General features: G+C 31.9%; 1 protein-coding gene across 2 annotated transcripts in view; it reads right to left on the bottom strand.

The window, feature by feature from the left end:
- Positions 1 to 869: 869 nt before the first annotated feature.
- The window catches only part of LOC127708688 (COP9 signalosome complex subunit 1-like), a 38,585-nt gene continuing 20,299 nt past the window's right edge, over positions 870 to 19,155 (bottom strand). The window contains exons 5-13 of one of the 2 annotated variants that reach the window (XM_052213801.1): positions 18,520 to 18,655; positions 17,557 to 17,634; positions 17,036 to 17,274; positions 12,312 to 12,417; positions 11,515 to 11,595; positions 7,658 to 7,795; positions 6,738 to 6,824; positions 3,671 to 3,718; positions 870 to 2,647 (exon numbers count right to left, since the gene is read on the bottom strand). In XM_052213801.1, the coding sequence (XP_052069761.1) occupies positions 2,558 to 2,647; positions 3,671 to 3,718; positions 6,738 to 6,824; positions 7,658 to 7,795; positions 11,515 to 11,595; positions 12,312 to 12,417; positions 17,036 to 17,274; positions 17,557 to 17,634; positions 18,520 to 18,655 (1,003 nt within the window). In that variant the 3' untranslated portion in view covers positions 870 to 2,557. The remainder of the gene's footprint in view (positions 2,648 to 3,670; positions 3,719 to 6,737; positions 6,825 to 7,657; positions 7,796 to 11,514; positions 11,596 to 12,311; positions 12,418 to 17,035; positions 17,275 to 17,556; positions 17,635 to 18,519; positions 18,656 to 19,155) is intronic. The other variant, XM_052213802.1, reaches the window with a different exon arrangement.

Genomic DNA, 19,155 nt, shown 5'->3' with positions numbered 1-19,155 from the left:
TAACACGATAAACAATTGCATCATTTGCTTCTATAAAATAAAAATATGAAAGTGGTGTTAAAACACCAATCAATCAATCAATCTACAAAATACATACTCCTGTTTGTTAATATTGAAAAAAAAAAAATTTAAAGGGACCTTAAAGTAAATATAAAGTTTCTAGTAACTGCTATATATTATAGCAATATGGCAATTTACCAAGAATATACAATAAAGGTGACTTAAGGAAATTCGCTACTCAGTTTCAAAATAACTAGCTTTTCATAACACCAGTATATATTGATGGGGGATTAATAAAGGAACCAAAAGAGCGAGAAAAAAAAATATAGGTCCATGTGCTTGTTTTCGAGATATTAGCCATTGAAATTTTGACAAGTTTAAGTTCTCAAAAACTATTAAAAAATAAAAAAGATTTTATAAGACTTTTACATATGGCTTATAATTATATATGTAAAAGATTTATAAAAAGAAAACTGGGGGTTAGTGTGCAAAATTTTTTAAGGCATTCAAATGGATAAACCAGAGGATTCTGAAATCTGACAAAAATTCCAAAAACATGACAGGCGAACATCCTTAAATTGATTTTGAACAAATGTGTGTCTCTTAAAAGCAAGACTTGTTTTGCCTACAAAATTGGTAAAGTTCATGTTTAGGAATGAGAAACACCAAAAATCATTCAGATCAAAAATTAATATAGCAGTTGCACAATTTAATTTTTCATGAATTGAGGTAGTTTGGTGGAATTCTGTGAAAGCCTTTTTCAAAGACTTGATGATTAGCAGAGTATGATCAGACGACACAAGACAACAAAGGTGATCTGTATGTGTCGATACAGCTTTGACAGTTGACTGAGTAATGAAATAATAATCTTACACAAATTATATCTTTATTTAACTTAAACCTCTTAAATTCAGTCTTGTATAAGATTGACATACATAAGAGATAAAATTCATAACTAAAATAATTGAAACTTGAAAGTTTCCAAATTTGGCATTCTACAATACAACAATCCTTCTGCCTGAAGCAATGTCCAAAACTGGAATATCAGATAAATCTAAAGTCATGTTTTTCCAAAACTAGAATATCAGATAAATCTAAAGTCATGTTTGTCCAAAACTGGAATATTAGATAAATCTTAATAGTCATGTTTGTCCAAAACTAGAATATCAGATAAATCTAAATAGTCATGTTTGTCCAAAACTGGAATATCAGATAAATCTAAATAGTCATGTTTTTCCAAAACTAGAATATCAGATAAATCTAAATAGTCATGTTTGTCCAAAACTAGAATATCAGATAAATCTAAATAGTCATGTTTGTCCAAAACTAGAATATCAGATAAATCTAAATACTGTAGAAACATTAATTTTTTGTGGGGTCAAAATTTCGTGGTTTTGTCTCTATATAAGATTTCATGGGGATTTAATTTCGTGGTTTCCAGTATTTGGAAGTGATCTTATATTTAGGTTAAATTTTCGAGGGGGTTTTAATTTCGTGGATATATTCTTTCCACGAAATAAACGAAATTATATCCTCCACAAAAATTTCTGCTTTTACAGTAGTCATGTTTGTCCAAAACTGGAATATCAGATAAATCTTAATCGTTATGTTGAAATTTTGAATTTCATAAAGGTATTTCTCTTATCTGTTTTTACTTGGCCATTTTATTTTCTGGTAAAGTATATGGCTAACATGACACATGTCTTTGAAAAATCCAGGTTTGTTTTTCCTAAACTATACCTTTTTCATAGGATGTTATACATAAATAGAAAATCACTAGAACAGAAAATAAACTTGCAAAAGCAGAAGGAGTGTTGCATTACAATAACTAATTAGATTTATTAAATGTCTCAATTACTGTGAATATCTAAAAACCTTTTACTGGTTCAGTTGCAAATATCCATTACATAAACTTTCCTACATTCTCATTCAGATTTATAAAACAAAACTGATTAATGTGGAATTCATTACATTTTACTGATTTTTTATGAACTGTGTCTATGCTGAAAAAAAAGGAAAATGTGATAACAATTGATAAGGCTAAAAAATCAATCATCCTTCTGCGAGTTTGTAATGGTCTATTCTTCATACAAAACTGTCCTTTCAGTTTCAACAAAAAATTTGTGACAGATTAGGTTTAATAGACAATACAAATTTTAGTCTGAAATAGATTTTAAGCAAATTTGACTTTAAGTATTAAAAAGGTTTCTGGGTATGGACAGTAAAAGAAATACAGACTATTATTTCTTGTGCTTATCTAATATAAAATGGGGTACAAATCTGACAATTTTATGAAGATACCTTAAATTGATGCTAAAATAAATGGCACTACATAAAATTAAGAATTTATTAGGATTTTCTGAGTACAGAACATGATTCATTAACCATACAATGACAACATGTGAAATCAGTAACATGTTTTAATGATCACTCATCACGGAATCTCTCGGAAGCTAAAGCTAGCACTTAATTATCCCCCTTTACGGTGGTAGCACTGTAGCAATCACATGGTCCTGAGTCCAATGTTTATCACAGAAACATTTATTTGACACATTTCTCAATTTCTTGCAGAGGATGCTGAACCTGGTGCTATTGACATCTCTCCACCTTGGCCTCCATCTCTGGGCGGACTCTGAATTAAAAAAATCTGTAAAGTTGTTGATATATAATTATTCAAAAAAATCTGCATCTCATATGACCCCAGTCTTCTACTTCTATATACATATGCTGGGTGATGTGGTAACTGATTTTCATATTGTAGGACAACAATTTACCTTTTTGATGCACATGTTCTCAAAGCTTTTCAGGAAAGTAGGATATCATTTGAGTCAAAATTCATGTCAACATTATTTATGATTCATCATAGGTTTGCACCTAAATGTGCATTTAATCTTAATTTAAACTGATTACTATCAAACTGTACATCACATTCTGCAGAAAAAAAACTTCTTTGAACATAGAAAATGGTTGTTACTATGTGTTTCTTAAAAGAAATCTTTATGCAAAATACGGGGTTATGGCCTGCTCCAAAATTTGTGAGAACAAATTTGAAACTCTAGTGACTAAGCATATTTATCCAGCGTGTTACTGACTTCTTTTTAAAGGATGAGGTATGATAAAGGCAATTATTTGGCACCTGAAGTTGCAAAAAAAGTCTAATTATTCAAGCCTTTCAAAACTATGTTAATTTTAATGATAAATGAACAGGCCCATGTAATCTGGACATTTTAGTGCAGATTGTCACCTGTGATGTCACTATGACAAAATAAACATGTAGATGTTGACATATTTGACCTAAAATGGCCATTATACATTTAGTGTTTGGTCAAAATATATACGAGACAATGCCTTATCTAAAAAGATATATTACACACATTAAGATGTTTTGTAGCAAAATATGTTTTTGGGTAAAGCCTTGGCTCATATCTAAATATTAATGACAAGATCTCAAAATGATTCTATGTTGACAATTTTAGCAGTTTTGCACAACACAAAACAATTTGAAGCCCAATTGCTAATTGGAAAGACAAACTGTAAATATTTGTGAGTTGTGTTTGTAATGTAAAATAGTATAAAAGACAAAAGAAAATTAGCAAAACTGTACTTTCTGTCAGCTTTCCATCATTTCACTCAACTTTCTAACTGCTCAGCATTGTATAGTTGTACTTACTTTAACATGAACCTGGTTTTTCAGTATAGCTGATCGTAAAATCAAAGCCTGAAAAAAAATTAAAACAGAAATACAGTGTATCAGCATCACTTGATGTCCATATGCAACTGATAAATTGTCCTTGACACAAATCACTGGACAAAATAAAACCTAGGAAAAAGTAGCAAGAATACCTTATTGAAATTTTACAGACTAAACTTATTTGGCCTCTCATTACTTCTAAAAATGAGAATAATCAAAGTGCTTTTGAGTGCTTGTGAGCACTGAAGGATAAAGATTGCTTTCATTTTGCAATTTTGGGAAATTAAAATAAAACATGGAATTGTAGTTAGCAAAGGCAAATTATAAATTTGAGTTGGAGTTATCTTCCTTTGTTTGTAGTTTAACCTATTTTTAAAACAGATTCATAGTATGTAATTTTTTATAAGTATGGTGATTCAAATATGCATCATATTGTAACTTTAATATCTAAGTATAACATATCATTAACAAATTGCATGACATTGACTGGATAGGATATAAAGAATGATCAATTCACTGCACTATTTTGTTTGAACTTTCAGGGGTAGTGATAAACCTTGGGAAGTTAAAGATACCAATTCAGTACCATAAGGGTTACCCCAAAAACCAGATCATAAAAGTTTGACATGATTCACTTGATATAATACATCCAAAAACAGATGACACTAGTCAAAATGACATCTGTAATGTCTTTTGTTTATGTTTTGTTATATTTTCTTGTTGGTTTGCTTTCTCACTTAAATGTATATCCTACAATCCTTTTTTTTAATATGAACAATTCACAAAGTGAAAGTACATCCTAAAACATACAATACTTATGGCAATGCATAAACTAACTTAATCAAAACAAAATTTAACTCGGAGAAATGCCTTGTCTGTGTAACTAATCAGATCAATTATTATTGGTTTTCAGTCAAACTGCTGTATTCAACTTACAATAAGTGCTATACAAGAGACTGGAACTAAGAAGTATAGAAACTGAACGAATCACTGTTACGGATGCTTTGTAAAGACAGAAATTTGGGTAACAATCTTTCATGTATAGCATGAAGCAGTAAGACAATTAAAAGTTTTGTATAAAGCCAAACTAACTAATATCAAGTGTACCAGTAAGAGAGTTGAAACTTGTGTATAAGGCCATAGAAAATAATAAATAAAAATAAACCTTTTCAAGGCATCAACTTTCATAGTGAAGACACAAAAGAAAATTTGAGAAAATAAATGGGGAATGTGTCGACACGGATGATGCCCCCGCTTGCATATAACGTTATAAAGGGATATAACTCAAGAACTGTAAAAAAGACGCTACCCAAATTTGTACTTGATCTGAGTTTTGTGGTAATAAGCATTGTGCATAAGTTTCATAACATTTGGTTGAGGCAAACTAAAGTTAGAGAACAGAAACAAATATTTCAGGAATTTTTCCATTTGTAAAGAGGCATAACTCTAGAACGGTAAAAGTGACGCCACCAAAATAAACTTGATTTGTGTTTTGTGGTAATAAGCATTCTGTATAAGTTTCATAACATTTGGTTGAGGCAAACTAAAGTTGGAAAATGGAAACGAAAAATTCAGCAATTTTTCCATTTGTAAAGGGGCATAACTCTAGAACGGTAAAAGTGATGCCACCAGAATTAAAACTTGATCTGTGTTTTGTGGTAATAAGCATTGTGCATAAGTTTCATAACATTTGGTTGAGGCAAACTAAAGTTTAAGAACAGAAACGAAAAATTCAGCAATTTTTCCATTTGTAAAGGGGCATAACTATAGAACGGTAAAAGTGACGCCACCAAAATTCAAACTTGATCTGTGTTTTGTGGTAATAAACATTGTGTATAGGTTTCATAACATTTGGTTTAGGCAAACTAAATTTAGAGAACGGAAACCAATTTTGGGACGCACGTACGTACAGGTACAGACGGACAAGGGTAAAACTTAATGCCCTCTTCGCTACGGCGGGGGCATAAAAATGTAAAAACTTGTTCCTATTTCAGCCCATTGTAAAAACCCAGCTTGTCACATTCAACTTTTATAATAAGAACTGTCATGAAAATTTCCTATGTTATAACATCTATCTGTAGTAATCAGTTCAAGGCACTTTAGATATATATAGAACTCAAAAAGTTTAAAGCATCTATAACAGAATTACAAATTTTTGGAGTACAAAGAGACTGAAAAATGGTCCTGATTAAAACAAAACCCTAATTGCTTTGTAAAAATATCCTGTGACAAATATTTCATTTCTGGGGCCTTCAAACTAGTCTAACCTCGCCACATTCTGTATGTTCCTGTCCCAAGTCAGGAGCCTGTAATTCAGTGGTTGTCGTTTGAATTGTTTTACATATGTCATTTTGGGGCCTTTTATAGCTGACTATGCTGTATGGATTTTGCTCATTGTTGAAGGCTGTACAGTAACCTTTAGTTGTTAATTTCTATGTTATTTAGTGTCTTGTGGAGAGTTGTCTCATTGGCAATCAAACCACATCTTCTTATTTTATATAGTCAGGATGAATCATGATGTCATATCAATATATCATGCTTTGAACCAGTCCAACAAACTAACACAGATCTTGAATAAGCTAGGTCAGTCAACATATAGACATACAACCCTATCACAAAATATATGTATATTTACATTTCTGAGTCTAAGCCAACCAGTCTTTGTTAGAACTCCTAAGTGCTGTGTGCTAAGCAGACAAGCAGCAAATAACAATTTAAAGTCTTGAGTTTGTATTGGTCAGGAATCAAAGTTCTGATATTGACTACTGAATAGAACAAAATGTTGGACAAATCCTTCTCACTTTCCTTCTGGAGTGTCAGATCAAATATCTGCTATTAGCTTAATTTTAATGACTTACAGTCAAATATGCTTTTTTCAACTGATTTATTTTGTTTTTACAATGAGAAGTGTTTGCTTTAAATTAAAAATGCAATAAGTTAATTTTACCTTAACCAATTCAATAAATTTCCCCCAACCAACTCCTTTTTGAATTTAGCCAAAGCGGAACATTCAATACTGCTTTGCCGTAACTAATAGAATTAATACCTTTGTTCTTCGTTGATATTCTTTACCCATAGCTAAAGACTTTTCGAATGTACTACTTCGCTGATCAGTATCTTTGGCATATAGAATCTAAAATCAAATTCAAATCAATGATTAACACATACTCTATTTAAGTAAAGTACATTTTTTTACACAAAATATACCTCCAAACTCTAAACATTATCATTAAAACTTACCCATATTTAATTCATGTATAAAACCTATATATTAAAGGCATGTTGTTTTTCAAACTCTGTTTTTTTCTAATGTTCTTGAAAATTCAGATCTGCCAACAAAAGGGGCAATAACATAGATCATTGTGACAAACCTTAAGATGATTATATAATCAATATCCTAACATTTACCTCATTAAATTGCATTAGTGAGACTTGATTAAAATAATAGTCTCATGCATTTCTCTGGATTTCCCTTCATCAGGAATGCTCAAAGGCGAATATTTGAAATTTGTATTTTTATTTGTGTTTGTTTAGTTATACAATACACTTAAGAAGGCCTTAATTTAAAACATTGTAATTTTTGTATTCAGGCAAATTAATCAATGAGAGATGGATTTCTCTTAGAAGAAATTTAAAGGTCCCAGTTTATAAACTACACATAGAACAATATTATTGTATTTATTCAATGGGACAATAGAACTGACAAAAGTTTGAATACCTTGACCAAGAGGAAATGACTCTGTTGAAAAGTTTCATTTGGTTCGCAATAACTTGCCATCACCAGTTAGACTTCTCTATCCAAGTATTAACCTGTCATCACAAGTTAGACTTCTCTATCTAAGTATTAACCTGTCATCACAAGTTAGACTTACCTTATTATGTGACTCTTATCTAAGCATAAACCTGTCATCACAAGTTAGACTTCTCTATCTTAAGTATTAACCTGGCATCACAAGTCAGACTTACTTTATTATGTGAATCTATCCTAGCATTTATCTGACCATCTAATATTAATTGCATCAATTCATCTTCTAAATCAGTAATAGTTGTATTGAATGCCTCTGCCATCTTCCTCATGTCAGCTGATAAATATGGACTAAAATACTGAAAATAAATGAAAGTCATAATAATTATTACTAAATAATTTACTTTTCTATAATTTTAATAATACTTGGATTTTTAATAATAACACTATCAACAGTTACATAATTCAACTGCACTTTCTACATTAATTAATATTTTGTTAAGTATTTTCCTTTAAATGATTCTCTTAATTTAGATCATTTAAATCATTTCTACATCTTTTGTCTTGTGAATCTTTTAGATGATTGGATAGGCTAACATAATCTTAGTAATTGAATTCATCAATGTGGAACAATAACTGACCTTTGAAGGGAATGGTAGAACTCATATACCAGTAATCCTGTGTTCTCTTTGTTGTATTTGTTTTGTGTCTTTAATGTTATTGTTTTGGTGTTTTGTTTTGGAAAAGATTTTCAATCTATTTTCATAACCATTGTCATTTAGTTTCTTATGCTCTCCAATTGGTGTAAGCTACGTTTATTATTGCAGACAATTGAGTGTGCTTCAATTGTTGTGTTGTTGTATAAAGGTTATATATTTGGAATATTTTCTTAAGTGTATATACCAAATATCATTCTATTTTTCAAATATCAAATAATAATAAAGTCTTTCATCGAAATTTTTTTCGTAAGTGGGATTCCTTTAAAATTATTGAGGTCCAAAGCAGGAAGTATTAAAATCGTCATCTTAAACATTTAACAGAGAAACAAGTTTTACTATTTGGTCTGTTTATCAGGATATTTGTTCACTTTACATATGCATGCACTATGCTTCAAATAATAAATGTAACTTTTGCAATTTAGATTCTATTCTTATGTCTTATTTCACCTTATTGAGGGCCTCAGGGAAGATAAGTTCATAGCTTACTGTGTAACCCTCTTTAAATGAAAGAAACTTAGTGAGCGCGCTCACATACCCCACGTCCCTAAATTGTCATTGGAGAAATAAAATAAGTGTAAGAAAAAAAAATTGTATCAGAAAAAAAAAAATTGAATCATAATTTCCTGTAAATATGCACATCTACATAGTATGTCCTTATTATCTGAAAAGGTTTCATGAAATTCTGTAGTGTGGTTTGAGAGGAGTTGCGATGACAAAAGGTTGCAGTAGTATATTGGGCAAATAAGTTCAAAGGGGCGTAACTCCTGGAAAAAAAATTGAATCGTAATTTCCTGTCAATATGCATAACTACATTGTATGTCCTTATTATCTGAAAAGGTTTCATGAAATTCTGTTGTGTGGTTTGAGAGGAGTTGCGATGACAAAAGGTTGCAGTAGTATATTGGGCAAATAAGTTCAAAGGGGCGTAACTCCTAGAAAAAAAATTGAATCGTAATTTCCTGTCAATATGCATAACTACATAGTATGTCCTTATTATCTGAAAAGGTTTCATGAAATTCTGTTGTGTGGTTTGAGAGGAGTTGCGATGACAAAAGGTTGCAGTAGTATATTGGGCAAATAAGTTCAAAGGGGCATAACTCCTAGAAAAACAAGAGTGCACACGCTAAAATGTCTCGCCTTCTTTACTAATCATTGATATTATGTTGATAGTCCTAAATATAAAGCTTTATTACAACTGTCACATAAACTTAACATTAACCAAGTAAACTAAACATTGACCAATGAACCATGAAAATGAGGTCAAGGTCAGATGAACCATGCTAGGCAGGCATGTACAGCTAACAATTCTTCCATACAACAAATATAGTTGACCTATTGCTTATAGTTTAAGAAAAACAGACCAAAACACAAAAACTTAACACTGAGCAATGAACCTTGAAAATGAGGTCAAGGTCAAATAAAACCTGCGTGACTGCCAAATAGATCATAAAATATTTCCATACACCAAATATAGTTGAACTATTGCACATAGTATTAGAAACAAAGACCAAAACTCAAAAAACTTAACTTTGACCACTGAACCATGAAAATGAGGTCATGGTCAGATGACACCTGCCTGCTAGACATGTACACCTTACAATCATTCCATACACCAAATATAGTAGACCTATTGCATACAGTATAAGAAAAACAGACCAAAACACAAAAACTTAACTATAACCACTGAACCATGAAAATGAGGTCAAGGTCAGATGACACCTGCCAGTTGGACATGTACACCTTACAGTCCTTCCATACACCGAATATACAAGACCTATTGCTTATAGTATCTGAGATATGGACTTGACCACCAAAACTTAACCTTGTTCACTGATCCATAAAATGAGGTCGAGGTCAAGTGAAAACTGTCTGACGGGCATGAGGACCTTGCAAGGTACGCACATACCAAATATAGTTGAACTATTGCATATAGTATTAGAAAAAAAGACCAAAACTCAAAAACTTAACTTTGACCACTGAACCATGAAAATAAGGTCAAGGTCAGATGACACCTGCCCGCTAGACATGTACACCTTACAATCATTCCATACACCAAATAAAGTAGACCTATGGCATACAGTATAAGAAAAACAGACCAAAACACAAAAACTTAACTATAACCACTGAACCATGAAAATGAGGTCAAGGTCAGATGACACCTGCCAGTTGGACATGTACACCTTACAGTCCTTCCATACACCGAATATACAAGACCTATTGCTTATAGTATCTGAGATATGGACTTGACCACCAAAACTTAACCTTGTTCACTGATCCATAAAATGAGGTCGAGGTCAAGTGAAAACTGTCTGACGGGCATGAGGACCTTGCAAGGTACGCACATACCAAATACAGTTGAACTATTGCATATAGTATTAGAAAAAAAGACCAAAACTCAAAAACTTAACTTTGACCACTGAACCATGAAAATAAGGTCAAGGTCAGATGACACCTGCCCGCTAGACATGTACACCTTACAATCATTCCATACACCAAATAAAGTAGTCCTATGGCATACAGTATAAGAAAAACAGACCAAAACACAAAAACTTAACTATAACCACTGAACCATGAAAATGAGGTCAAGGTCAGATGACACCTGCCAGTTGGACATGTACACCTTACAGTCCTTCCATACACCGAATATACAAGACCTATTGCTTATAGTATCTGAGATATGGACTTGACCACCAAAACTTAACCTTGTTCACTGATCCATGAAATGAGGTTGAGGTCAAGTGAAAACTGTCTGACGGGCATGAGGACCTTGCAAGGTACGCACATACCAAATATAATTATCCTATTACTTATAATAAGAGAGAATCTAACATTACAAAAAATCTGAACTTTTTTTTCAAGTAGTCACTGAACCATGAAAATGAGGTCAAGGACATTGGACATGTGACTGACGGAAACTTCGTAACATGAGGCATCCATATATAAAGTATGAAGCATCCAGACCTTCCACCTTCTAAAATATAAAGCTTTTAAGAAGTTAGCTAACGCCGCCGCCGCCGGATCACTATCCCTATGTCGAGCTTTCTGCGACAAAAGTCGCAGGCTCGACAAAAATTGAATCGTAATTTCCTGTCAATATGCATAACTACATAGTATGTCCTTATTATCTAAAAAGGTTTCGTGAAATTCTGTTGTGTGGTTTGAGAGGAGTTGCGATGACAAGAAATAGGACTGACGGACTGACGGACGGACGGACGGACGGACAGACGGAATGGTCAAAAACATTATACCCTCCGCAACTCGTTGCGTGGGGGTATAATAAAGAATTATTATCATTATTATTATTATATCACCTCTTACAATCAAGGGTATATCATGACAGAATCTATATTATGTCCTACCTGACATAAAGCTCTGTTTCGTATCTGTGTGTACAGTGTATTCACATGGGATGCTAGGTACATATCTAGTAGTAACGTATCCTGCAAAACAAAACACAAAAAAAACATAGTATTTTATCAGTATGGCATCCTTCAATGTCCTGCTTTTGAAAACTATGTTTACGATTTATCAAGCCAAGAATTGGAGGACTAAATATGAAATATATAACTAACATGGGGATCACCCTCTTCAATCTTCAGCAAAGCTATTGGTATAACAAATAAACTGTTGACACAGCAATATATCTGTAAGTAATTTTGGTGGTTAAATGCAAATGTTGAAATTAAAAGGGCAATACTTTAATTATTAAAATGAGCATTTTTTAAAATCAATATTTAGAACAGCAATTATAACAGAATAATCATGATGGATGAATCTTTTCTTACAACAGCAATTGATTCATGCATTTTTGCTTCTATAACATGGTAACGTCATAAAAGTTTATTTATAGCTTTATACAAGAACTGGTTCACCATGTTCACTAAGTAAGACTTTCCAATTTGCTAACTTGTGAGTCCCCCTATATGGACATATTATTCTGACTTCTAGTCAACCAATCTTTTCTCTTACTTTTATTAATTAAATGATGTTTGCTTATCAACAGAGCAGAAATACCAATCTTATATCTATGGTTTGACTTAGCAGTGTATCAACCACCCCCTTCCATTATAGAGGTGTTGGCAGTTGATAGAATTAAAACCAGCATGCAGTATGCAGCTCATTATCCAAGTAAATAAAAATAAATAATTTTGCTTACCTTTATTTCAGTTAAAAGTCGTAAACACTGTGCATAACTAGATTCATAAAATTTGTGTATAATATCTCTAAGCTGTGGCTCTAATTCTAAGAACAATTTAAATGAACTGGAAAAAAAAAACAACATATTTAATATAACATTTTTAACATTTTTGTTTTGTTTTGTTCTCCTGCAATGAATGAATGAATCTTAACTATTTCAATAAAATGCTTTGCTGAGCGCAACCTGATACGACCGCAGTGGTCGAACCCTGAACAGTTGGGGCAAATTTGGACACAATATTCAAGCTTGATACTGTCTGAATTTGGATTGTGATCAAATTTTTTTTACATAATACAGGTTTCTTACACAAAATAAATGTGGTCAAAGATCTTACAAATTTAATGTGCAATACTGTGCAATTGAAGATTTCTTCTTGAAACTTTTATAAAATTTGAAATTTTGAAAATTTTGAAAAAAAAATATGAACCCTTTTAAAATAAATGTGGATAGTGTCCACATGTGGACACATATGATGCCCCCGCTTGCATATCATATAGTTATAAAGGGACATAACTGAAGAACAGTAAAAGTGACGCTACCCAAATTTGAACTTGATCTGAGTTTTGTGGTAATAAGCATTGTGTGTAAGTCTCATAACATTTGGTTGAGGCTAACTTAAGTAGAGAACAGAAACTAAAAATTCAGCATTTTTTCTATTTGTTAACATGCATAACTCTTGAACGGTTGTGTATAAGTTTTATAACATTTGGTTGAGACAAACTAAAGTTAGAGAACGGAAACGAAAAATTCAGCAATTTTTATGTTTATAAAGGGACATAACTCAAGAATGGTTAAAGTGTCGCCACCAAATTTCGTACTTAATCTGTATTATGTAGTAATAAGCATTGTGTATAAGTTTCATAACATTTGGTTGAGGCAAACTAAAGTTAGAAAACGGAAACAAAAAATTTGTACTTGATCTTAGTTTTGTGGTAATGAATATTGTGTATAGGTTTCATAATGTTTGGTTGGGGCAAACTTAAGTTATAGAATGGAAACTAAAAATTTTGCAATCTCTCGATTTATAAAGGGGCATAACTCAATAATGGTTAAAGTGACACTACCCAAATTCAACTTGATGTGTTTTATCAGTGGAAGTCAAAATTAAACATTGCATTGTATAAAGCATTGATTGTAGTTGATTCAACTATAATCATGGACAAAGGAAGATAACTCCAATTTTAATAAAATGCTCCGCTGGGGCGTAGCTTGATACAACCGCAGAGGTCGAACCCTGAACAGTTGGGGCAAGTATGGACACAACATTCAAGCTTGATACAGCACTGAATTTGGATTGTAATTAAATATTTGACACAGCATAGGTTTCTCACACAGAATGAAAGTGGTCTAAGAACTTAAAATTTTTTAATTTACCTATTCAAACCATATCATTATTATTTGCTTTTATATATAAATCAGAAATAACCAATTTAAAATGGTAAATTTAAAAGAAAAAAAGGGAAAAAAAAAAAAACCCAATTTTTTGAACCCCCTTATGATTCATCACCCCAAAACTCAATCACAGCTTTCCCTTTGTGGTATGGTACCTTGCAGTACAATTTCAGAGAGATCCATACACTTGAACACAAGTTATTGTCTGGAAACTAGAAAAATGCTTGTTTTTCTGACCCTATTTGGCTACAAATTCCTAAACGTTTAGGGCAATTACCTCCAAACTCAAACCCAGCTTTCCCTTTGTGATATGGAACCTTGTAGTACAATTTCATAAAGATCCATAAACTTACACACAAGTTATTGTCCTGAAACTAGAAAAATGCTTGTTTTTTTACCCTTTTATGGCCCCTAATTACTAAAATTTTGAGAGAATTACCCCCAAAATCAATCCCAGCCTTCCCTTTGTGGTATGGTACCTTGCAGTACAATTTCAGAGAGATCCATACATTTGAACACATGTTATTGTCTGGAAACTAGAAAAATGCTTATTTTTGGCCCCTTTTTCCTAAACTTTTTGGGCAATTACCCCCAAACTCAATTCCAGCTTTCCCTTTGTGATATGGAACCTTGTAGTACAATTTCATAAAGATCCATACACTTACACACAAGTTATTGTCATGAAACTAGAAAAATGCTTGTTTTTTCCCCTTTTTGGCCCCCAATTCCTAAAATTTGGAGGTAATAACCCCCAAAATCAATCCCAGCATTCCCTTTGTGATATGGAACCTTGTGATACAATGTCAGAGAGATCCATACACTTACACACAAGTTATTGTCATGAAACTAGAAAATGCTTGTTTTTTGCCCCTTTTTGGTCCCTAATTCCTAAAATTTGGAGGCAATTACCCCCAAAATCAATCCCAGCATTCCCTTTGTGATATGGAACCTTGTGATACAATGTCAGAGAGATCCATACACTTACACACAAGTTATTGTCATGAAACTAGAAAAATGCTTGTTTTTTGCCCCTTTTTGGTCCCTAATTCCTAAAATTTGGAGGCAATTACCCCCAAAATCAATCCCAGCATTCCCTTTGTGGTACAATGTCAGAGAGATCCATACACTTACACACAAGTTATGTCTGGAATTTACAAAAATGCTTATTTTTGGCCCCTAATTCCTTAACTGTGGGTACCATAACCCCCAAAATCAATCCCCACCTTCCTTTTGTGGTATTGAACCTTATGGTAAAATTTCATTGAGATCCATTCACTTAAACTAAAGTTAGAGTGTGAAAACTAATGTGTCTTCGGACGACGACAACGCCGGACGACGACGACGACGCCATTGTCATACCAATATACGACCGAAAAATTTTTTTTGCGGTCGTATAAAAATTACTTGATATTTAGAAGAAAATAAAAATTTTGCAATTTTCCATTTATAAAGGGACATAACTCTAGAACGGTAAATTCAAACTTGATCTGTGTTGTGTGGTAATAAGCATTGTGTATAAGTTGCATAACATTTGGTTGAGGCAAACTTAAGTTAGAGAACGGAAACTAAAAATTTTGCAAGGGTAAAACTTAATGGAAACCCCCCTTCCCCCAAAACTTTTTGAATCCCCCTTTTAGCATTAACCATCAAACTCAATTGTAGTCTTTCCTTTGTAGTATGGAACCTTGTAGTACAATTTTAGAGAGATCCATATACTTAATCACAAGTTACTATCTGGAAACTAGAAAAATGCTTTTTTTCAACCATAAAAGCCCATTTAAATACATCATAAAAGTATTAAAATAGAAAATGACATCATAGTCATGTCTAAAATTAAAAAACCTTCATCAGCAACTTTTAATAGTAATATCTAAAAATAAAATTCCTTCATTAGCATTTAAAAGTAACTTCTAAAAAAAATTTGACGGCTAGGACTTTACAACCATAAAAACCCATTTAAATACATCATAAAAGTATTAAAATAGAAAATGACATCATAATCATGCCTAAAATTAAAACACTTTCATCAGCAAAATTAAATAGTAATATCTAAAAATAAAATTCCTTCACATACATAATTATGGCTAAAATTAAATAATTTTTAAAATAGAAAATGACATCATAATCATGCCTAAAATTAAAAAGCCTCCATCAGCAACATTAAATAGTAATATCTAAAAATAAAATTCCTTCACATACATAATCATGGCTATAATCAAATTACCTTTATTAAACATTTTTAAAATAGTAACTTCTAAAAATAAATTGACAGCTAATCACCTAAAGACAATACATTTCTTCATAAATAATTTACAAGCAGTGTAAGGGAGGTAATTTGACAATATGTGTTTGAATTACCTCCCTAACACTGCTTTAAAATCATGTTTTGTACTTAAGTAATTGTCCATTAACGTGGAAAACCTTGTTTTTCCCCTTTTTCGCCCCTAATTCCTAAACAGTTTGAGCCAAAACCCCCAAAGCAAATTCTTACCATCCCTTTGTGATATGGTAACTTGTGGTATAATTTCAGAGAGATCCATACACCATTTCACAAGTTATTGTCTGGAAACTAGAAAAATGCTTATTTGGGCCCCATTTTGGCCCCTAATTCCTGAACTGTTAGGACCATAACCCCAAAAATCAATCCCAACCTTCCTTTTGTGGTCATAAACCTTATGGTAAAATTTCATAGAAATCCATACACTTAAACAATAGTTATTGTCCGGAAACCAATGTGTCTTCGGACGACGATGACGTGATACCAATATACGACCGCAAAATGTTTGCGGTCGTATAAAAAGATAATAAACAAATTTTGTATACAGTATGAGTTTTTCTCATTGTTGAAATCAGTTCATTGACCTTTAGTTGTTCATTTCCTGGTCTTTTGGTATTTCGTGGATAGTTGCTTAATGGCAATCATACCACATCTCTTTATTTCTATGTAGTAAAGATTTACTCATGACAAGATATTGTATGTTTTATTACAATTAAAATCATTGTCACAAAATAAAATCAACAAGAAATTTACAAAACCCTGTGTTGAAGGTACATGCAGACACTTAACATACCAATTAGATGTAACATTTTTCTGTAATTCTATAGAATACATACCCACTAGATATAACATTTTTTTCCGTAATTCTATAAAATACATACCCACTAGATATAACATTTTTTCCGTAATTCTATAGAATACATACCCACTAGATATAACATTTTTCTGTAATTCTATTGAATACATACCCACTAGATATAAAAAAAATTCTGTAATTCTATTGAATACATACCCACTAGATATAACATTTTTCTGTAATTCTGACCTATCAAAAGATGCTAACGCACACAATGCACCATAAGTGGCTACACTACTAGGTGATAATAACTCAGGGAAATCACAATAATCAAAGTTCGCTTGAAGGAAATATTTGGCGGCTGATTTGTATTTCTTTGTAGCCAGATCTGCAAGTCCTGCAGCACACTTTAATTTTGTTAACACTGATTGTCCACCATCTTTTGCATGTGAATGCTGGAAAAGATAACAGACAAATATGTAATGAATAATTTATCAAATATAGATACCTTAGAGTGGCAAAGAATTTGCAACTTCATGATTTGCTTGCCATTAAAATGCAGAACTCAGAAAAAAATATAGTTGTTGTTTGCAAAAAATACATTAAACACTTAAATGGAATAGATCTGATAGTGTACAATTGTTCTGCATCTTTACAAATTATTATATTATCATTACTAGACATATCATTAAGTAGCTTTTATTTTCTTTGCACACAATTAACTAGTACATACTAACCTCTGTCATTTCTGGGGTGCTCTCTGCTTTGTTCACATAACTCTGTACATGGGACCAGTTCTGTAAATATACACTAACCTGTGGAAAGAAAATGATGAATGATAATAGTTTTGTAACCATGTATAATGTAACCAAAAGTGATCATCTAAGATAAACAATAAACATAACATCTCACATTTTTCATACCCCTATGCTAGTGAGGACAAAGGCTCAGTTTTCAAGGTTATGGTTGTTATATTTGCAAATCTAGATTTTTCTCTTTTCTATTCTCCAATTAAGGTCATTGAAGTTACAGTAAATTGGTCATGTCACAGAGTTTTATAAGATTTTGCATACAACTGAAATATGTCAAATATGAACTAAAAATCAAAAACATAATTCATTTATCTCTACTATTTTCTGAAATATGATGCATGAATTGTTTCAAAATAGATGTAGATTTGTATAGAAAGCATGTGTAATTGATGAAAAACATTCTTGAAATCATAAAATTTCCAAAACCAATGCACAGATTTCTCTTCAAAATTGATATACTGTTGCTATATAAATTTGTGTTTGATAGATATAGTAATAAGAGGGTCAACAACTTGGCATTTGATGTAAAAGAACACACTAATGACATCACAAATCAGTTACTACATTGAATTATGTCTATTTTTAGCAAGCATTTTATGTATTTGTATTGTCATCTTATGAAATCACACTGTGAATTAGGTGGACAGTTTACTCTGTTTGCTATAGCTTTCCTTCTGAACCCGTTATCATTTCTTACTTGGTTTCTTACTATCAGACTTTTACTGTGAGCAGTTGGGTGTATGATGAGGGAACATAATTTTTTTTCCAGTTTTATTGAGGTGCTATTTGCCACTTTAAAACACCACCACTTTTCCCTTATTTGGATATTTTGTGTCATTTTTTCACTAAGAACATTACTATAACTGACATATAACCAATGAAGTTTACCTTTATTACATTTAAACACATATTAACCACATGTTTAGGACTGGTACAATAATCTCTAGCTCTGGAGTAACATTTTAATGCATTACTTAAATCTCCACAATCTAAATAATGATCTCCCAAGTCATCGTGGCCTCGTCTGAGATAGAAAGAAATGAACAAATTACTAATGCTCATAAGAGCAGAAAATTTAAAAGGTTAAAAATAGTCAAATATTTTGATCTTTTAAAATATTATAAATAGTCAAATGTACCCAGTAATCTTCATATGTTGTTATGTTGTGAAAAATATACTGATAATTTTTTGTTAGCTTACTGAATGTTATAACATACCATCAAGAATAAAAAACTTTGAAGGCAAAAATTATTCTATTCGTAACAAGGAACCTTTATATCAAAGCATTCCCTCACAGACCAATACAATCCAAATGGATGTTTCTACAAAATGCACACAAGTGACTTTTGATCTTGAAAGTAACTAGGTTGCAAGCTCTTCTTAAAAAGAAGCACAGGATGCTGTTAGATAGTGATTAGATGCTCTAACTTCTCCAAATGTTATGCTGTTAGATAGTGATTAGATGCTCTAACTTCTCCAAATGCTATGCTATTATCAACAAAGCAAAATATCTAATTTTAAAGT

This window comes from Mytilus californianus, unplaced genomic scaffold, assembly GCF_021869535.1.
Source record: "Mytilus californianus isolate M0D057914Y unplaced genomic scaffold, xbMytCali1.0.p SCAF_7, whole genome shotgun sequence".
Lineage (NCBI taxonomy): Eukaryota > Metazoa > Mollusca > Bivalvia > Mytilida > Mytilidae > Mytilus > Mytilus californianus.
Note: the sequence above shows the minus strand (reverse complement) of the source record. Positions and strands in the feature narration are given on the sequence as shown.